The following is a 22,516-nucleotide window of genomic DNA, read 5'->3' on the forward strand; positions in this document are numbered from 1 at the left end:
ATTTTGATTATGTTCTGCAGTGAAACTCAATTTTATTAACATTTGATTTGTAATATTCATAATAAACAGACTATAAGATTAATTTTTTCCCCACCCTACACCCTCAAAAAAACTCAGTTCATGTGATTCAATGTGCTATTTTGCTTTCAGGAATTTTGGCACTATTATACTTCCATATTATGTACATGTTCTGGGAAAGCCGAGTTTCTCCTCAGGGAGATTTTATTATGAGGTGCAGGTCAGAGGGAAAACTGCATGGGATGTTGGAGTGGCCAAAGAGTCCATTAACAGGAAGGGAGACATTACACTGAAACCTCAGAATGGATTCTGGACTGTGGATCTGAGGAATGAGAATCAGTATAAGGCTCTTGCTGATCCCCCTGCCCCCCTCACACTGAGAGAAAAGGTGGAGGTGGTGGGGGTGTTTGTGGATTTTGAGGAGGGTCTGGTCTCCTTTTATGATGTGAAGTCCAGATCTCATATCTACTCTTTCACTGGTCAGTCTTTCACTGAGAAACTCTATCCATACTTCAGTCCTGGATTAAATGAAGTAGGTAAAAATTCAGCACCACTGATCATCTCTCCTGTATTTAAGACTGAATGAATTTTCACTTCACAAATTTAACCAATTATTCAAGAATGAAATAAATATTTTACTTCTTTGGTCCATTTTGAAATGCAGCTATGGATGACAAAAATAACATAATATTAATCCTACACTCTGTTTTGTCTGTTATGATTATTACAAATTGAACAATAATCAATTATGTTTCTGTTTACACTTTTTATTGCAGAATTTAATTTGATCAATGAAATGTATTATGTTCAGCTGTTGATGTCTGTGTAGATAAAACTGAACAAATTATTTTCTTAAAAGTCATCAAACACAAATACAAACAAATTTATATTTTATTTTTAAATAAAATTGTCACGCTGATTCTGGTCTTTGAAAAAGAAGTGACAAAATAAATTAATCCTTTATTAATGGTATTTCCTGCCATCTGCTGGTGCAATGGGGAAATTATGTCTTCTATAATAAAACAAATTCTTAAAGGTAGGAGGGCAGAGGGAGCCTCGTTAATATTCATGAGGAGGTTCTACCTGATTGGTCACTGACACGTTTGGGCTGTGACCTATCATGTTGCTGCATATCATGTTACTTTTTTCTGATTGCTGTGAAAAATCTCCAAGGATCATACAACAGCAAAATTCAAAATTTCTGAAATAGCACTTTTTCAGCACATTGATGTATCCAATTATTCAACATTTGGCCTTAGGGAGGCAAAAGAGGAAAGGTCATGAGGTCAACAATGTGTCTTACAGTTCAACTATTGGGGTAACGATTAGATTCAAAACTTTATCTGCTTTTGCAAAGCTGAAATGCTCCCTAGTCAGAAGGGATTTCTGTTCACATACTGAACTACCATGTGCGCACAGGTTTTGTATTTAGTTATACACCATACACTGAGCCCAGTACCAGCACACACACACTCTCTTATATAATTCAAATAAGTCAAATGTTTATTACTTATTGTGAAATTAACTTAAATAATAAAATCACATTTAGGAAAAATTAACTGTTATATTCTAAGTCATTTATTTTTTGTATGTCCTTCTCAACCAATAACTTAAGTTATATTCAGTTTATCCTGCTTGATATTGAGCAGGTCTGCACACAGTTCTTCAGCTACAATTGTAAAATAAACTTGTAATTTGACATTTAAAGGCATAAGTTGTAATTGTTAGGATAAAGACAAGGACAGCAATTTTGTAAGAATATGTCAAATTTTATTAAAATTAAAATAAGGAGGAAAAAATGCATCCAATAGCAAAAAAAAGCAGCCGGAGAAATTGTATGGACATGTCATGAACATGAAAGCCTTCCTCATTCAAAAACTCTTTGCCCTGGTCAGTTCGGACTCTTTTAGGAGCTTCAAACTGATGCACAAATTTGATCAAACACTCTGTAACATCGGCAGATTTTGACTTTGTGAGGTAATCAATAATAACACAAATAAATTGATTGTCATCACTCATTTAATTTTCAGCATGATATGTTCCAATGCTGCTGGCATACAAATCTTTATATATTGTGTTTGCTGTTTCTATCCCAGTAGCAACTGCTGTTAAGATAGCTTTAGGAGTCTGCTTGTAGTGCACACAGTGCAATTTAGTATTATATATAGGATTACTATCTTATCTTGTTACTTTGTACATATTTATGCAGCCACTACTCACATGACCCTTGTGAGTGTTTTTGTTTATTTTTAAGTATATAAGTGAGAAAGAACCAAGAGAACTGAAAAAATAGAGAACCAGCATCCAACCACCACCAGGATGAGATGCTGGTGACCAGCAAACCAGCATCAAAACTCAACATATACTGGCATTACTAGGTTGAAAAGCTTGCATTATGTGGTTCTATGCTGGTTTTATTATATTATTAAATTCCCTAATCCACGTTATGTATGCGATGTAAAAGGTGCAGTAGGACATCTTTAATTGGTGATGACAAGGCAAATTGAACATATGCACATATTAATGGCATAGTAGACAAATATACAACCGTGCTACAATTTTCGGTCTGTTTTCAAATAAATATTACCTTCAATATCAAAGGTTTTTGCTTTTTTGAGAAAAGGGTTCTTTTCAGTCTTGCAGAGGCCATTGGGGTATGTGCTATTGGACATGTGAGTAAAAATGTACAGGTAAAATAACAGGATCCACGTGTATTAATATCAGACATTAATAACTGATAAGTCTAGTCAGCAAACCTGTTTAATCAATCAACTTGTTAAATCGGTTATCTCTACTCTTTTAGCTCGATTGCTTCTCACATGCACATCAGGCGCACCGATCTACATCCGCCAACAGATGAACTACTTTATGGAAAATTATAATTTTCTATCGTTAACATTTGTAATACAATGTTTAAGGCAATGTAACAGGTAAATTGTTTATTATAAGAATAATAAGTACATGATAAATAAATTAATACCTATTGTAATTGTTATTTCAATTTTACATCATTATTTGTAACTTTATTATTTTCTTGACTGTATCTTTTATTCATTTCACAACTTAATTTGTTTATGAGAATAATTTTTTGTTTGTTTTATTTTTAGTCTTAATCACCAATAAAATGATTCCAGCATGTGATTCTCCGTGTAATAACAATTTTTGGTGTCTTTGCTCAGAGGTGTGAGGTTTGGATGGAGCATCAAGTGAAACACTCAAGTTTAAACTCTTCAATTCTCTTTTGAACCACACTGATGCTGAGTGTGTGTGTGTATGTGTGAGATATATATATATATATATATACTGATTGGTCAGTAAAACATTTCAGTTCTGACATTTCATGTTTTATGTCAAACAACATCCTGAGGAGATTACACTGACTGGTGTTTCTTGTAAAACATGCAGCATTAATGCATTAAGTGTTGTAAATTTTATAGGCTCAGTCACATTGAAAGCTTATTACAGGAGTTAAATACTTAAATTAAACATATTAATTTGGCAAGCTGGTCATTTTTGCCCGATAATCTGCAGGAGAAATAAACAACATTACTGTTATTTCATGTGCAGTTTAAATGATTGTGTAAGGAGACACTATGGAGGTGGAGACAAACTGCATTGTGATCATATGTGGCACTGCCCCTTTGTCAGCCTCAAGGAAGTGATTAGAGTGAAAGTGTAAAGCAGTTAGCTCTCATTGAGAAGAAATTCTTGTTTTCAAATTAATTTCTGGAATTAACTACAGGATATTCTCTGAAGCTGAAAGGAGAATAAATGCAAACAATTCTGACTCCCTGAAAAGAGACGAGTAAAATAAAGGTATGTATTTCAGACAGTGTTTTATAGTTCAGAGGTTTGTCAGTGTGTGAGCTGAACTGCACACGTTAACTGATATTAAGTCAGAGAGAGAGAGACTTATTCTCTAACACAAATACTGGTGAAATACTGACACTGAGAAAACAAACTGATTATAACAATATATTAAAAATTGTTGTTGATAATCTTGTTAATGATCATCAGTCAACCGAGACTGAAAACAGGGTCAAAGGTTGCTGTTTTATTAGTTGCTCAAAAGGGAAGAGTGTGTGTGTGTGTGTGGCAATACAGAGGTGAGCACTGTGTGAAACATTAACACTTAAAACATATCAGGAAGTGATAAACTGTGAATGATACAGTTATTGAGCTCATGAAGATGAGAATGTTTACATGTGTTTTAGATCACAGTCTAAATGTTTTCAGTGTCATTGCTTAGGCATCAATAAGCCAAACAGAGTAATCAGTAACACCTCATACTGTTACATGTGTGAACTGAATGATGTGATTTCTTATTGAAAAGGTTAAAGACACAGAAGGAAGTAAATGGCTGAATCTTCATCACCAACAAAAGGCAGCAGAAGGAGGAGCATGGAAGAGGACCGTTCGTGTGCGTTATACAGCTCATACATTATTTTTAGAATTGTTAATAAAATATGCACTGATGTTGATTATAATATTATCTTAGAATATTACAATATTTTATCAATCAATGCCTTTAAAAAAAATGATTGTTGTTATTAAATCTCATGTAGAGTATTGCTAAAATAAAACATATGATTGTGGAATGTAATTATTAATCATGATCAGCTCAAATAATCAAGCTGAAGTGATTTAGACTCGTCTCTAATTTAATGATTGTTAGAGATTTAATTTAATGAAACCCTACAAGAATTTTAAAACTTGTATGCAAAAAACTTGTATTTAAAAATGTATGCAAATGTAACACTGAACAATGTTTAATAAAAAATGTGAAATATACAGAGAAATCCAAAGGTCTGACACCACATTAATAATCTAGGAATCTGGAAATGAGCATAAAGTTTTAAAACTTTTTGCATATTTTCCATAACATTTAAAGTAACTACATACTGAAAAAGTCTGACTTTGTTAAACTTGATGAGAACGATTTTGTGTCATCACACCACCCTGTCACTGATTATTTAAGGTGCTTCTGAGTTTTGTTCCTTATGTAAGAGACACATTTACAATTAACTGTAACAAATTGATTGAAAAAGTCAAGGGATTCAACAAAGTTATTGTTTTCTGTTCAAACAATCAGTGACAGCCCAACAAGTGTGTTCAAATCTGAGTTTCAAAGTGAGTTTAGAGTAAAATCCTTTTCATACCAGTTCAGGAAAATGGAAAATTCTGGAGTGTCATTTTTACACTTACACTACAGATGCAGCTAGTATATACAGTAGAGATGAGGCTGAAACAAATGTGTTTTTTTTTTTATCGAATCTAGTTTCACATGATTCCACCAGTCTCCTGTCTGAAGAGCAGCTGCTGTGTTCAATCTGTCTGGATGTGTTCACTGATCCAGTCACCACTCCATGTGGACACAACTTCTGTAAGAGCTGCCTTACACAGTGCTGGGAGAAGAGTCAACACTGTCACTGTCCATTATGTAAAGAGAAATTTACCAAGAGACCTGAACTGAAGATTAATATAACACTGAGAGAGGTTGCAGATCACTTCAAGAAGAAAAGTGCTTCTGACAAACCTGAGGTTCTTTGTGATGGCTGCACTGGAGAGAAGCTAAAAGCTCTGAAATCATGTCTGGATTGTCGTGCAACTTTCTGTAAAACTCATTTAGAGCCACATAATCATGTTCTAAGCCTTAAGAAACACAAACTAATAAACCCTGTGGTGAACCTGGAGGACTACATATGCCAGAAACATGAGAGAGCTGTGGAGCTGTTCTGTAGAGATGATCAGATGTGTGTGTGTCAGTTCTGCACTGAGACAAACCACAAGAATCACAACACTGTTCCTATAGAGGAGGAGAGCAGAGAGAGGAAGGTGAGGAACACTGATTAATGTCAACTATGGACATTATGTTAGATAATGCAAACTAATCTATACAGTTAGTAGATCAGATTACAATGTTGTGAATTAAGTTTCTTAAAATACTAAATACTCAAATATTATGTCTTGTACTGTGTATGGGGATAAATTATAAAAAATCATTGCTTAAAAAAAAAGTCTTCTTCTCTGTCCTCAGACTCAGCTGGTGAAAACACAGACAGATGTGCAGCAGATGATTCAGGACCGACTGAAGAAGATAAAAGAGATCAAACACTCAGTAGAACAAAGCAAAGTGTGTACAAACATGAACAAATGAGCAAACTGCATTAAACATTAGTTCATTATTCAGTGTTATCTGATGGAAGTGAAAATGTGTTCCTCCTTTAGAGAAGCACAGAGAAAGAGAAAGCAGACAGTGCTGAAGTCTTCACTGCTCTGATTCGCTCCATTGAGAGAAGTCAGGCTGAGCTGCTCGAGGTGATGGAGGAGAAGCAGAAAGCAGCAGAGAGGCAGGCTGAAGGATTCATTAAAGAGCTGGAGCAGGAAATCACTGTGCTAAAGAGGAGAGACACTGAGCTGGAGCAGCTCTCACACACTGAGGAGCATCTCCACCTCCTACAGGTCAGTGTTCCTCTCTCTGCTCACTGGCAATGCAGAACATCACAGAACAACACTCACCATGCTGAGGGATTTCTCCTCTCTCCTGCTGTACTGTAGATTTACTCCTCCATGTGCAGCCCTCCACACACCAAGAACTGGACTGAGATCAGTATTAACACTGATCTGAGTGTGGACACTGTGAGGACAGCTCTGTCTCAGCTTCAGCAGACTCTGAATGAGAAACTCTCTAAAACACTCAATGACAAGTTAAAGGAAACAGGTGAGAAATTATTTTGTATTTTATATTACATATATGTGACTGTTTTATATGGTTTATGCTAAATCTAAATAAAAATACCAATAACTAATCTGAACTAATTTTTTGTAATTAGTTTCCACAGAACTGAAGAGGATTCAGCAGTATGCAGGTACAGTGAGGTTTCTGATTTCTTATATTAAAATGTACATATCAGCATTACACCACTGCATCATCAGACTTATTTTCATCTGTAGATCTCTCCAGATAAGAGGAAGCCCATAAACCTTTTTCTACTTTAAGATCATTTTCATACATTTCACTAATAAAATAAGTAAACTTATATTTGGAAGAGAGAGAATTACCTTTCATATATTGTAACATTTGGTTTTGACAGCTCAGGTCAAAGGTCAGGTCAAAGGTCAGGTGTTTAATGACTTCCACATGGCTGATCAACAGAGTGGTCAACAAAGGGCTACAAAAAGGTCAAAGATCAAATGACTAAGGAATGTGTAATGACTTCCACATGGCGGTCAACAGAGTGGTCAACATTTATAACTTGAATAGCCCCCAATACAGAGATACCATATGATTAATGATATGTAATTAAAAGTAAGTATTTAAAAGGTCAAAGGTTAATGACTAACGAGTGTGTAATGACTTCCGAACATTGGTCATATAATCAAATAATAATTCGGATTTCCGGTTAAAACGTCATGGAGGTCTAAAGTCATTACTTTAAATGGATTTACAGCCAAACACACAGACAGACACACACACAGACACACACACACAAAATTTGAAAAATAAAGACACACCCACCATTTTTCCCTTGAAATACTCTGTCTCTACTTGTGAAATATTGGTGATTCTTTGAGCGCAACTATGGCCACTTGTCCTGATGCACCAAAGAAGCTGAAATCTACTTTGGGGAGATTTGCAAAAATTTTAGAGCATAAACATATTCGGTATTGGTCCTTGTCAAATGGTTGTACAGGCGGGTTTTTTTTCAATGCGGAATCAGCAGACGTAGCGCTTTATCTGGACTGGGGCACATCCACTGGAGGAGCGTTAGTGAAATCGTAACTTTTGATCAGTGTGACTGGGAAAAGTTTCTTAAATGGTGTAAGGACTTTTTAGAATGGATTTCTTTTCACCAGAGGCCTACAAACGGAAGTGGAAAAACAGTACATCTCCGCAACAGATGTACCGCATCAGAGCAACAAATTTCTCCAAGGACCAGGTTTTACTGCATATTTCCACTTCTACTACCAGTGACTGCCCGTCTGATAACAAAGAGAACTGCGGAGTGAGATATGATCGGGTCAGCTGGCATGATCTACAGTGTTACTTTAAACAAATCGATGAATTATTCCAAGAAGCGAAAAGAACAGATGAAATAAGAGTAAAACTAGAAGATCTCTTTTGACATTATGTTTTACTAATCTTTCAAGACTGAGCAGAAACCACACCTTCTCCCCGACTCCACCCAAACGGAGTATACATTTCTGAGTTAAAACATTCTGAGCATCGACAAACATTATGTCGGCAAGCAATAAGGAATACAAGCCTTATTTTTACAGCTCGGTTGCTACCACGGATAAAGATGCGACCTGTTCTGGATGTAAAGACGATGAAAACATTGGTGAATCCCTAGGAAAAAGAAATCTGACCTACACTATATTGCCAAAAGTATTCGCTCACCTGCCTTGACTCGCATATGAACTTAAGTGACATCCCATTCCTAATCCATAGGGTTCAATATGATGTCGGTCCACCCTCTGCAGCTATAACAGCTTCAACTCTTCTGGGAAGGCTGTCCACAAGGTTTAGGAGTGTGTTTATGGGAATTTTTGACCATTCTTCCAGAAGCGCATTTGTGAGGTCACACACTGATGATGGACGAGAAGGCCTGGCTCTCAGTCTCTGCTCTAATTCATCCCAAAGGTGTTCTATCGGGTTGAGGTCAGGACTCTGTGCAGGCCAGTCAAGTTCATCCACACCAGACTCTGTCATCCATGTCTTTATGGACCTTGCTTTGTGCACTGGTGCACAGTCATGTTGGAAGAGGAAGGGGCCAGCCCCAAACTGTTCCCACAAAGTTGGGAGCATGGAATTGTCCAAAATGTCTTGGTATGCTGAAGCATTCAGAGTTCCTTTCACTGGAACTAAGGGGCCAAGCCCAGCTCCTGAAAAACAACCCCACACCATAATCCCCCCTCCACCAAACATTACACTTGGCACAATGCAGTCAGACAAGTACCGTTCTCCTGGCAACCGCCAAACCCAGACTCATCCATCAGATTGCCAGATGGAGAAGCACGATTCGTCACTCCAGAGAATGCGTCTCCACCGCTCTAGAGTCCAGTGGCGGCGTGCTTTACACCACTGCATCCGACGCTTTGCATTGCACTTGGTGATGTATGGCTTGGATGCAGCTGCTCGCCCATGGAAACCCATTCCATGAAGCTCTCTGCGCACTGTTCTTGAGCTAATCTGAAGGCCACATGAAGTTTGGAGGTCTGTAGCGATTGACTCTGCAGAAAGTTGGTGACCTCTTCGCACTATGCGCCTCAGCATCCACTGACCCCGCTCCGTCAGTTTACGTGGCTGAGTTGCTGTCGTTCCCAAACACTTCCACTTCCACATTCGTGACCGAATACTTTTGGCAATATAGTGTATCTGCCTACGAACGATGAAGCTGACAAACGCATATCAAACACCGTGCTAGCTATCATTCGTGCTGTGACAGGAGAACTGCTGGACAGAATCATTGATCAAGATCTCAAAGACAACTGCAACGGGTGTGCGATTGATCACCCAAGTCAACTCCAACACTCATGCTTATTCGACCCCAGTGAGTACTATCTGCACATGAACTCCTACAGATTGATGAAAAAGCTGTTTAATCCGTGGTTGAAATACACGGTGGCTAGAGGACTCAAAAATGTGCGGTATCAAGCAAACTCCATCCTTGGAAAAAAATCAGGCAATCGCCAAGGCAGCTGTTTGTGATTGGAAAGATGAGCCTTACATCAAAACTGTTCTGAGTGAGGCTAAAGAGAAAACGAAGGAAATCTGCGGTGACCAGGTGTATGAAGACGTTGTGGACTACTGGACCTTTCACTCGTCTCTGGAACCATTCTGACTCTGAGAAAGATCTAAAGACTGAGATCATCTCTCATCTCTCGCTCTCCAACAAATCGTTGAGCTGAGAGTCAATGACTCGAGAATTTTTAATAACCATCTTCCCGCCGTAAAGAAGTTGTTTTTAAACTAGAAATGTTCATGAACAAAGTGCGAGATTTTAGTAAAAATTGGGAATCTTTGTGCAACATAAATACTGTTGTCCCTTTCCACACTCATGTGCAAGGATTTTTATCCGCTATGTTTGCTGAACCATTCGATTGTAAAACTAGTCATGTATTATGCATCTTAACCTATGTATCAGATATTTGTGTTTTACAATTGCTTACAAAGGAAAATGTTGATATAGTAAAAGTCTTTGGTTATCTGATTGAATATTTGACGTATAAAAATGTGAAACTTACTCACGTGATAAGTGTCCTGAAATAAAATCAATAATCCATATCTGTATTTGACCATTTTTGTTCCGTTACTCTGAAATGACTGAACGATTGATGAAGAACATATACTATACACCGTCAGACCGAGGGTCGTACGGCGGTGTTAAGAGTTTGCAAAGAGCTATCGTTGAGAAAGTGGGTAAGAGAGTTAATGATGCAGAGATAAAAAACTGGCTAGCGGAGCAACATGCATACACACTGCATAAACCACTATCTACAAAGTTTAAAAGAAACAAGGTTTTTGTAAAAAACATTGATGAACAGTGGCAAGCTGATTTAGTCGATATGTCCAACGTGTCAGAGAATAATGACAACACAAAATTTCTGATAACGTGTATAGATATTTTATCTAAACATGCTTGGGTTTGTGTGTTATGGAACAGAGGTGACTAAAGCTTTTGATTCCATTCTAAAGGAAGGTAGAGTCCCCAAAAAACTACAAACTGACCAAGGAAAGGAGTTTTTTAACAAAAATTTTCAAAATATAATGAAAAGACACAACATTGTTCACTTTGCTACAGGCATGAGGCAGAAAGCAGCTGTGAGTGAAAGATTTAATAGAACGCTAAAGACCAGGATGTGGAGATATTTTACAGCTTTTAACACGAGGAAATACACCAACGTTGTATAGGACTTGGTCCACGCGTACAACCACAGTTACCATTCCAGCATCAAAATGAAGCCCGTCGATGTGAATGAAACCAATTCCTTCAGTATATTTAAAACCCTTTATGGATTATTTTCACCGAAAATAAAGAAACTAAAATTCAGGTTTTAAGTTGGTGACATTGTTAGAATTTCCCGTTTAAAAAGACAGTTTGAAAAAGGCTATGAACAAAATTTTACAGATGAATACTTTACAATATCTGAACTGTTACCGAGAGATCCCCCGGTATATAAATTGAAAGACTGTGATGGTGAAAAAATTGGGGGAACTTTTAATGAACCAGAGTTACAAAAGATTATTATTGGCAAGGACAATAGAGAAATACGTTCAAAATAGAGAAAATCTTGTCTGATAAGATCCGAAACTGGAAAAACGTCTGTCTGGTGAAATGGGTGGGGTGGCCCGATAAATTTAATTCCTGCATTCCTGCCAAAGAAGTAGTTGACATTGCGTGTTAGAACATAAAAGTATTGTCTCGAACAAAACGGAAATCTATAATTCTTTAACCATGGAAGAGAGCAGATTCTATTTAACTCTTCCAAGTAATGCGTCGCTGGATATATATCCTAAAAATAAGATCGGATACTATACTACTAAATTAGCCAAAACCAACTGATTTGAAAGGAGAATGGGAGATTTCACTCGCAGAGGTTCAATATGTCCATAGTTGGCACTCAGTAAGCCAGCAAGAATGTCAATTTCATGTGGTTCTGTTGAACGGATCAAAGAAAATAAAATACTACGTCTGTTACATCACTAAAGCTTATTATGAAAGTATTGAAAAACTGGTTAGTGAAATCAACCAAACGATGAAAAACCATAATATTGACATGGAGTTATCCTATAACCCCATAAAAAATAAAATACGTATGGTACGCCAAAAAACGTACACATTCAGCGCTAATGGAAACTTGGCATATATGCTAGGTCTGCAACCCAATGCTCTGTTAACATCTGACGACCCGGAAGCACCTTATCCGGCTGATATTTGTGCCGGCTTTTACACGATGTACATGTATACTGACGTCATTGAGCATCAGTGTGTTGGTGACAGCTTCATCCCTTTGTTGAGATGTGTACATATAACAAGGGAAAACAATAAAGTGGTCACAATATCTTACGACAAGCCGCATTATGTGTCTCTGACCAAGAATCACATAACTGATATAGTAATTGAGGTTAAATCGGACCAGAACCGACGAATACTGTTTACTTACGTGAAATTTATAGCTAAACTACACTTCAGACCCGCTAAACATTGGTTCCGATTGTAAAAAAGATGGATAGGCGGTACGCTGATCCTCATTCCTATGTGAATTATTACGTCAACCAAGCCGGAAATGGCCTCCTGGGGTTTCACGGTGACCCCACCATGTATGGGGCGGGTCTCGGTGGTCTGTTCAAGGGTCTTTTTAGAATGGCTGTTCCATTCCTCAAAAGAGGATTCGCTATTGCAAAACCTCATTTAAAAACTGCTGCCAAAGTTATTGTAAGCGATGTAGTGAGCACCGTTATAAACAAGACACACACTCAGAATCAGGATGGATCAGGTCTTGCACTGATTGCACGCAGAAAATCTAAAAGACCCCCAGGACATAGACACATCATTCCGAATAAAAGACGCAAGGTAACTAAAATCAAGACCAGTGTGAAAAAGACCAAGCAGAGAAGCATGAAGCATCCTCCTATCTCTCACAAAAGAAAGAGGTTGAACATTTGATGATTCGCAGTAAAGATGAATTTTGCTTGATGAAGGAAGGAAATACCAATTTCATTCAAAAAATGCTCAACGCTTCTCTTTTTGTGAAGAAAGTATCCGTCTCACCGGCTGTAAAACTTGGGCATGTGCAAGCGCTACTTACAGCCACAGCCAAATATCCCAGTGAAAGAGTTTGCATGAAGACTTTCAGCATGGCTGCGGGGAGTCGCATTTGCTCACAAGAGAATCTTTTCCTCGGGCCGTTACCTAAAACCATAATCTTTGGAATGGTAGACAACGGTGCCTTCAGCGGTACAACAAAAACACATTTAATTTTAAACATTAGGATACAGAGTTTGTAGCGCTCTACGTAGACGGTACTCAATATCCTGCAAAACCGTTTCAACCCGATTTCCAGTCCGGAAATGTGGTCCGTGAATTCCAATCTTTAATTTTAGCATCAGGAAGACAGGTAAAGGATCAGGCATTGTCGATTAACAGAGATGAGTATACGCACGGTTATACTTTATCCGCATTTAACTTGAACCCCGATGACGACTGCGGCAGACATTTGTCATTGATAAAGTCGGGGAATATGCGTTTGGAACTCAGATTTCGACAGGCCCTTCCGAGAATCGTAAATCTAATTGTGTACGCTAGTTTCTACAGCATTCTAGAAATAAATAATAGAAGAAACGTGCTCATCGATTACCAATAACAAATGGACACCGGAAAACTGACGGATGTTATGAGAAGTTGCCCTGAAATAGCTAAAATATTCTGCAGTGTGGTGGCCAGTGATGAATTACCGACGAACACCTTGACAAGATTTCCAGCTCTGTTTATCGTAAATACACATCCGAGACACATGCAGGTCAAGCATTGGCTAGCTTTATGTGTTAATGATGAAACTTCCGGGGAATTTTTTGACTCATATGGAAACCCGCCAGATTACGAACTCTTTCCTGATTCTGTCGATTATTTTTTGAGAAAAAACCGTAGCGAAATTAAATATAACCCTGTACAAGTTCAAAATTTTACCTCAGTATGCTGCGGACAGCACTGTGTATTTTTTCTGTCATAGAGCCAAAGGTTATTCCTTTAACCGCATTATGTCTATGTATGATAAAGATTTAAATAGAAACGATAATGCTGTTGTATCTTTTGTGAAAAAACTGTACCCTAGAGAAAATAAAAAACATTCATTTAGGTGTGTACAATGTGTTAACTCTCTAGACATGTTTCATTTGCATGTGTAATGTAATTAATCATTATGCTTCACAAGAAAATTCTTGATGCAGAATAACTTTATTGAAATAAATAATGTAACGAATTTAGCTCAAAATTTAATATTTAATTGTAATTATAACTGGTTATAATTAACTATAAATATTCAAATGGGGGTTAGATCTAACTGTCAGAGAATCAATAACACAATTATTTGATTTGTTCGTCCAGCGAACAGATAGTATAATTATGTATTAATTCCAGGGAAAGTTATCTTCCTGGCCAAGAAAGAATAACTACTTTATAAAGCACTATCTGTAATTTAGCACGTAGCAAGAGCAATGTTCAGGGACCCCGAAATTGTGAGCAAAGCACAGAGACAATCACTCATGAATAAAATGCATTTAATAAAACAGAAACACACAACAGATACTAACTATGACACACATTCATAAAAGACAGGATAAAGATTATAGAGAGGGGATAAGTAGGCAAAGAGAGATTGAGATTAAGGAAGGGAATACGGAGGAAATCAGAACGAAAGAGAGAGTAAGAGAGAGAAAGAGATAAGGAACTAGAGAAGAGATCAAATATGACAAGTTTCAGATCGAGTTTTGATTACAACCATGTGAGAATCGTCAAGGTAATTAGGATTCGCCTTAATAAAGGGGCTTCTGCTTAAAATTGCAGATTTAAAATAATTAGTGACTTTTACTTGCATTGGTTCGTTGATAAGAGTCCTGATGTAGTGGATCAAGGAGGTTCAGAGATTCAAAGTCCTCGGAGTAAGCAAGAGATTCTGCTGGAACGAAAAAGGTTTCGGTGGTGCAAACAAAGTTCTTTGATTGAAGTTGCCAGCAAAGTCTCAGAAGAAAGTGAAAGTCTTGTCCTGAAGAATGATCGGAGTCGAGACGGGCGACAATAGAAGAGGTCGTGCCGGGAAGAAAAGGCACACGGGGGCCCCCCGACCGCAGAGCAGAGAGGGGGTCGGCCCCCATGGGGCCGAGCTGAGCCGAGCAAAAAACTGAGCAGGACAAAAAGCTGAGCTGGACAAAAAAGCAACGATAGATGGGTGCTTAGGGTTTTTATTGATCCCTTGGGCGCGCCCAGTTTTTCAGAGTGACCAATCCAATACCTGAAACTTTTGGAGGGAAAAGTTTCTTTGTCTCCGCTCGGTCACTCATTTGCATACTTTATGGTGAAGTCAGGAATGGATAAAGTTTCAATTAAAGTATCGTAGGCTCATATTATGTACTTGGATGACCACATGGCATACACTATGGCTTATAAAAGTAAAAGAGGATCATTTTGATAGTAGACACGAAAGAGACAGTATGAGAGGAGAGGGAACTGGGCATAGGCAATTAAACATACAATCATATTATAAAACGTGTGTGTGTGTGTGTGTGTGTCTTCAGTCGGAACTTTGATCATCCCCCGGTCAAGGCATTGATTCGGTTTAGATTAGGGAATTCTTGTTGACTTTCAAAGGCAGTAAAACTGCTAGGCGCAGGGTGATTTGAATGTTAAGGTCACAAGTTGATGGGGAGTACCAGGGGTGTGAGGCTGGGCTATCAGTACTGATGGTCTGCAGAACTCTAACATTCATGGAGGCAGGATTCCTCCTTTGTCTCCAGTCTTGTTGGGGGGGGTCATTGTTATCCAGAGCCATCAGACATCCTGGAGCCTGGCTCCCATAAGTTACAGCATGTCGGTTGAGTCAAAATGAAATAAATTATAAGCGAAATAGGTCAGTTGTGAGCTGCGTAATGGTTAATTGAGTTTTTGAGAAGGATGCAACTGACCCCATGAGCAAGTGAGCCGACCTGGAGACGCTACAACAATATCGAAATACATTGCAACATTAGTAGTCCCTTGTCAGTCATTTCAAAAATCATACCAGGCAGATCGTTTAAGAACCGGTGATTTAAAAACAGGGTCGGGAGACGTGGAATCATAGTCTTTGCTTTTAGCTGACGGAGAAGGAGAATCATGTGGAGAAGGGTGTGGATCTTTAGATCTTTTCATGTCGGATGTTTTCCATCGAACATCTCCGTTAGGTATGGTTGAGAAGGGAATATTTAAACTAGCTACAGTATGTAATAATTCTTCCCAGTAAAGGCCTCCGATCGTCAGATACTTTATGAGGGGCCGTGAGACTCATAAGCAGATCCACCATGTGATAACTTTTGACAGCGTTTCCTTTAAAAATAAATTCACCTTCATCATTCCACGAAGCAACATCGTCGGATTTAAAAAAAATTTCCATAATGTACAAAGCATTTCTTTTGCTCCTCATTGAAACTAGCACTTTTTACGATTCCATCTCCCGGAAGTGATGGACCTTCAGTCACGGTTGTCTCTGTTTTGCTTTCCGGTATTTTAGGCAGGTTTAAGGTTAGTTGAGCGGTTTCCTGATCTCCTAATTTTACCAAGTTTAAAAACTTTTGCAGGGCCGATGGGTAGAGTTTAGCCTTCTCATAATCATTCACATCAGTCCTTAACAAAATGTGACGTATTGTCTCATCCAAATTGTTTTCAGCAGTCTTTCTTAAGCTTTCTTTCTCAGTGGTGATGTTTCTAAGTTTATTGAGTTGATGTTGAGGGATTAAATACATTTTCTCTGCAGTCTCCATGTTAATTGTTACAGGACGCGATTAAGCTGCTTATAAAAGGAACGGCCACGCTGAGTAGCGGAAGAAGAAATCCGCCAGTTTGATTAACAACCTTCCTTTTTGTTTCTACAGACGTTCTTTTATCCACAAAAAGTTTGTTCCACTTTTTCTGTTTTTTTAAATCTCTGTATTGTTTCGTCGTCAATGGTACGTTCCCTCTAAGAACGTTAGAGCTCGCATATGCTCAGAATGAGATCTGTTGAGGCGTTCCTTAATATTGTCTTTCTCTGACTGGGGGGGGACCTATGTAATGTTTGCAACAATGGGAGGGTTTGTTTCAATTGACCTGACATTGTTTTCGATACTTTAAAGTTTTTTCTTCTTTTTCGGAACATACACAATCAGCTTCTCTCGTGGAAACACCCCTGACCGGAGACGAAGTTCTTCTGGTGTTTGAGATCTACTAATAAATAACCAAATGGTCTAGCGGTTGCACCCCAAAAAAAGTACTTGCAGTTATCAGGATACATTTGACGAGCTAGTACGCTGATCTGTAATTCTCTAGGGTTTTTAAAAAGAACCATGTAGTTGGCATTTAGGTTAATGGTTCTACTAGCTTTTCCTTGAAAAAACAAATTTTGAACGAAATAGATGATGCTCAGATTTCTGTGATGGGTGTATTTTGTAAAAGCCTTTTCTACTTCGTCGTTCTTACTGGCAGCTTCCATCAAGTCAGCGATTAACAATAAGTTTGTTTTGTTGGGGGGAAAAAGTTCATCGTCACACAACGAATCAGGGACTCCTTGAAGAATTTTATATTTATTTTGGACAACAATTCATCATACAGAGATTGCCAACAAGAAAAAATCCACACAATATTTTCAGGGGCTTTTCAAAATACCTCTTTACAGTTTTCCAGCAACAACTTGATAAAATATGATTTACCGCTATTACTAGGTCCGCACACGATACATGAAAATGGCAATTGCATCCTGGCATCAAAAGCATTCACATTCATATTTTCCATGACTAATGACGTGTCAAATCAACAGAAACAAGTAAAATAAACTATACATACATATATACATGAACAGCCTTAGTACCCGTAAGGGAGAAATCAGGTAATAAAACTCGCTTATCATATACAACCCTGAACCTTTTCAACTGTGGCTGGTTTCTCAAATGAAACCCCTTTTTGTCTCTCACAATTTGACTTTGCGAGGTTATAAGCTGACTGGATTGGTCCGGATTTTTCACATGATTGTCCACCAGCTCTGTCAGAGATTTTAAATTAACAATTTCGGAATTGGTGTAATTTAAAGTGATACCGTTAGCTTTCATTATTGTTTTTCCTTTTATTGTTTTGTATCCATATGTTTTAGGGCCGGCACTTATGAATTCAAAAATTTGGTCTCCGTCATCTAGTTCGCTGGTAAGACCACCTAAATAATCACTCAGAGGTGGTATCCACTCACCTTCCTTAAATTTAAAAATGACGCTGTCGGTGTCAGTGTACAAACAGCGTTGATTCAGTCGGTCCATCAGATTGTACAGCTCAAGTCTAGCATATGCAGTAGTGAAGATACCAATAAAAACATTAGCATTCCCGGGTTTAATGAGTCTATCATCGGCATAACGCCACTGCGAACTGGTTAACATTGTACACATCAGAGAACATGAACTGTAAAAACTCAGCAGGATTGCTAATCAGAGTTGTGTTCGATCTATCAGGTCTTTGACACATCTTACTCCACAATGAATTTAATGCGAGTTTAGCCACTAATCTTTTGGCAGGATTAACTGTAATGTTTTTAGGGTCTAGTTTAATTCCCTTGTTTTCTTTTCCCTCGTATTTTTTTATGTACTCACATTTAGTGGCTTCATCTACTACCCAGATTGGATATCCTGAACTTACCTGCTTGGTCTTGAGAAACATTTTAATGTAGTTGGTGAAAAGATTGTCACGCTTATTGGGGAAGTGCCAGACTTCAAACACTTTTAAAACACTTTTGTATCCTTTTTCTATGGCTTTTGCTATTTCAGTCGAAGACCAGGTACCTGTGAGAGCTCTATCCTGATCTGTGTGATCGCATTGTTTTTGTTGCAGCTCGGTGCATGCCCTACATAGAGGAAAGAGGAGTTTGTTATTTACACGGAAAGGGAGAATGGGTGCCCACAGGCCTCTAGGTGGCAGCACTTTTGCTCTAATTATACTGAAATAATTTTCCAGAGGCTCAAAGTCCCAGAAAATTATGGTACAGATATGGGTATAGAGAGGTGAAATCATAATAATCGATTCTCTCCCCAGGTTCGGCTAGATAGTGCAGATGTAATGTGTTGGTGCGTCAACCATAAAGCGCATCTCGAGGGTTTAAACGTTCGGGGAAGTGAAACTCTCTTAGAAAGTTTATCACATGGCTGTCACTTTTCTTCATTTCACTACACTCGTGCTCCCACATAGTTGTGACTTGCAAATTGTGGGTCATTTGCAAATATTTAATCCTTTCCATGGTTTTTTGATGGACATCTCCAAAGCTAACGTTAGAACAGCTAAGAGGATGTGGTGCATTTTGGGGAAAACACTTTTCACAACTGTGATAAAAGCAACTGAGAAACTCGAAAACCTTTCACGTCTGACTGATTTTGCAGTAACCGTCTACAAAATAGTTACCAAACCTGGCCTCACCTTTGTTCAATGCGTGTTGAATGGGAAGGTTTTGTGTGGCGGAAATGTACTCGAGCCACTGAATGGAGGGTGTTGATAAAGATTTCTGCCTGTTGATGTAATTGTCAAGTGGCGGAATAGCTAGCGTGTTTTGGGGGAGAAACATAGTTCTGAAGATCTTCATACACACAGAAGCAATCGTTATGCATTTAAAAGGGTCGACCTTTGTACTTTGCAGAATTTCATTTCTGAAAGCTAAACAACCCTTTCTCAAAATGTTGACGTTGTTTATGCAGTATTCAGCCATCTCTTTCTTAAAATCAAAGATTTTGCCAGACACCGTTGCATACCATTTGAAAAATTCTTCCCTGTCTTTAGGCATCATGCTATCCACGCTGTAAAACTTTGGCTCAGGGTATGGGCCTGTGTAGTTTTGATGTTCTAAGGTGTTCCAGAAATGGGGGAAATAACCTTTCTTTTCTTCCGAGATCCCCATGGCTTTAGGGAGGCTGCTGAGCTTCATGGGTAGAAAAGACTGGCTATCGATGTAGGACTGGTGAAACTCGGAATTGGTAAAACACAGAATCTTACCACCCTGCGCATTGATTTCAGGAGTGATTCCTTCCTTCACTAAATGATTTAACAATATATATGAATCGAATCCACGTGCATTGTGAGCGATAAATGTATAACCGGTGTATTTGTTACGTTGGTATTTCTTAAAAAACTCAGCGACGCACCCGTCTCCTTCGGACACCCACTCCCTTCCGTGAAAGTCAATACAGAATAAGTAATTAGCTATATGAGTTCCTGTTTCCTGTCTGGTCTCAAAATCATAAAAGATGTATTACCTGGTTCTCGATTCTTTCTTTATCGGTTGTATAAAGCAGTTATGTTCAGTGTCTGGATCAAATTTTTCGCCACAGAAGTTACACATTGCCATAGAGCACACATGTTTTTACGGTTAAATGGGTTGTGATGTATCACGTTATTGCATTCCCCGCAGTAGAAGCCAGATTCACACAAAGAATACTCAACGTTGCTCGACTGAAGCCTCACCTTATGTTTGTCAAAACAATATTTTGACTTACAGAACCTCAAACAATCTGGGCATCAGGATATGTTTTTAGATTGTTTGTAGCAATCTGGATCGCGGCAAATGTTACAACTAAATTCACACTGGTGTTTGCGCAAATCGTTAAACCCAGAGTGACAAAAACGACAGACATGACTAGACCCCAAAAGACCCATGATGTTTTTAACCAAATAATAGTGGTTATCATGTAAAAACAAGTAAATTGTTTTTTCATGGGGACTTTTGTTGGTTTGTTTATACATCAGTGTAAGATCACGATTTTACAGTTTAACTGCATCTCAAATTTAGACACATCTGCAAATGTGACCGCTGTGTTGTCAGTTAATCCTACAGTGTGTTGGATCTGTAGCAACAGATCGACCTGAATTCTAGTGAATTGTCTGTAAAAATTTCATGCTTACTTTGAACTGAATTTTCAAGCATTGTTAGAAAAGACTGCATATCAATGGACCCATTGACTAATTGAATGCGTGATTGAGTGTGTCACTGACAGATTTCTCAGAAAAACATCAATCTCACTTTTAAATTAATCCTTTCTATGGGATCCTATACAATGAGATATTTATGCAAATCTGGTTTGTTGGTTTTAAATGAGATTAGTCATTACCAAAGGCAAAATTGGAACTATCCTAATAAAATAATTTAAGATCATGATGGAAAAATGAGTAAACAGCAATGAATGTGTTAGGAGAAAACATCAAATAAAATTGTAATGAACAGGAATTCACCAGCAGATGAGTCTAATCAATCATCACACAGGTGACCACAGGATAAGTGACAATTAAGAGATATTTAAGAAAGAATATCCACAATGCTGACAAAATGACACCACTTCCGATGGTTTATTTTTTATTTTTAAGTTGTTTCTGAAGAAAGACATAAAAATATTAGATTTATTTGAATTTGTTGTAAGGTGTAATCATTTTTGCACCTCACATGAATTAAATGTATAATTTTTCTGTTCCTAAAGATGAGGTCATCACACTCTTATGCCAATAAAAATAAATGTTTAATAAAACAGTTTTGTAAAAATGCAGTAAATTGGTCTCATATTCACTGAGAAATGGATAAAAATCTTCATTTTCAAAGGGGGTGTACTCATTTATGCTGAGCACTGTATATGGCTGGAATAAAATTCTAGGTTTGTTGAAAATGATTTTTTATGTGGTGTCATAATTAAACTTAATGTTGATACGGTGCACTTATTAACAAGAACATTTCAAACTGCACTTCATGTCAAAAAGGTTGCTGACCCTCTGGTATAGAGACCATTACTGTACTATTTTGTCCAGCAGGATCAAGTTTTTCCTCAAATGTTTTTCTCTCATGTTCTGTGACTCTTTCTTTGTATTTCCTGAAAAACAAAAATTACAGACACAAATATATCATTAAGAACAAACTTTTTATATTTCTCACCTTTGACAGACTTGTACTATAAACTATAAAAGTTTTTTTCTATTTTTGACCATGTTTCACTGGATGATTTAATATTTTTATCTGCATACTCATATCACACTCTGTGTGTTTCTCTCAGTGGATGTGACTCTGGATCCTGATACAGCTCATCCCAAACTCATCCTGTCTGCTGATGGAAAACAAGTGACACATGAAGACACACGACAGAATCTCCCTGATACACCACAGAGGTTTAATCAGTGTGTTAATGTTCTGGGAAAGCAGAGTTTCTCCTCAGGGAGATTTTATTATGAGGTGCAGGTCAGAGGGAAAACTAAATGGGATTTTGGAGTGGCCAAAGAGTCCATTAACAGGAAGGGGAAGATTACACTGACTCCTCAGAATGGATTCTGGACTGTGGCTCTTAGGAATGAGAATCAGTATAAGGCTCTTGCTGGTCCCTCTGTCCCCCTCACACTGAGAGAGAAGGTGGAGAAGGTGGGGGTGTTTGTGGATTATGAGGAGGGTCTGGTCTCCTTCTTTGATGTGAAGTCCGGATCTCATATCTACTCTTTCACTGGTCAGTCTTTCACTGAGAAACTCTATCCATACTTCAGTCCTTGTAATAACGATGGAGGTAAAAATTCAGCACCACTGATCATCTCTCCTGTATTTAAGACTGACTGAATTTCACCTTACAAATGTAATCGTCTATTAAATTGTGAGAATAATGAAATATTTTTATTTTTCTGGTTACTTTTAGAAATACATATTCCCTTTTATAGTGCTGTATGGATTATTTTAATACAGAGTTTTTTGAGGGGACAGGGTAGAAAAAATCATTTTAATT

General features: G+C 37.9%; 1 protein-coding gene across 1 annotated transcript; it reads left to right on the top strand.

Moving 5' to 3' along the window:
- Positions 1–3,678: 3,678 nt before the first annotated feature.
- On the top strand, positions 3,679–22,514 carry LOC131355850 (zinc-binding protein A33-like). The gene is made up of 8 exons (XM_058394380.1): positions 3,679–3,834; positions 4,352–4,438; positions 5,297–5,853; positions 6,056–6,151; positions 6,247–6,480; positions 6,577–6,739; positions 6,852–6,887; positions 21,806–22,514. The coding sequence occupies exons 2-8, from the start codon at positions 4,375–4,377 to the stop codon at positions 22,351–22,353; spliced, it is 1,698 nt and encodes a 565-aa protein (XP_058250363.1). The 5' UTR covers positions 3,679–3,834; positions 4,352–4,374; the 3' UTR covers positions 22,354–22,514.
- Positions 22,515–22,516: the final 2 nt, after the last annotated feature.

The sequence above is a fragment of the Hemibagrus wyckioides genome, linkage group LG07, assembly GCF_019097595.1.
Source record: "Hemibagrus wyckioides isolate EC202008001 linkage group LG07, SWU_Hwy_1.0, whole genome shotgun sequence".
In the NCBI taxonomy this organism is placed as follows: domain Eukaryota; kingdom Metazoa; phylum Chordata; class Actinopteri; order Siluriformes; family Bagridae; genus Hemibagrus; species Hemibagrus wyckioides.

Bases quoted from the DNA above. Each gene is read 5' to 3' on its own strand.
- LOC131355850 (XM_058394380.1), top strand. From the start codon at position 4,375: ATGGCTGAATCTTCATCACCAACAAAAGGCAGCAGAAGGAGGAGCATG. The intron at 4,439-5,296 runs GTGCGTTATACA...TATCGAATCTAG, and splicing joins CATGGAAGAGGACCGTTCGT to TTTCACATGATTCCACCAGT. The intron at 6,740-6,851 runs GTGAGAAATTAT...TTTTGTAATTAG, and splicing joins TGACAAGTTAAAGGAAACAG to TTTCCACAGAACTGAAGAGG.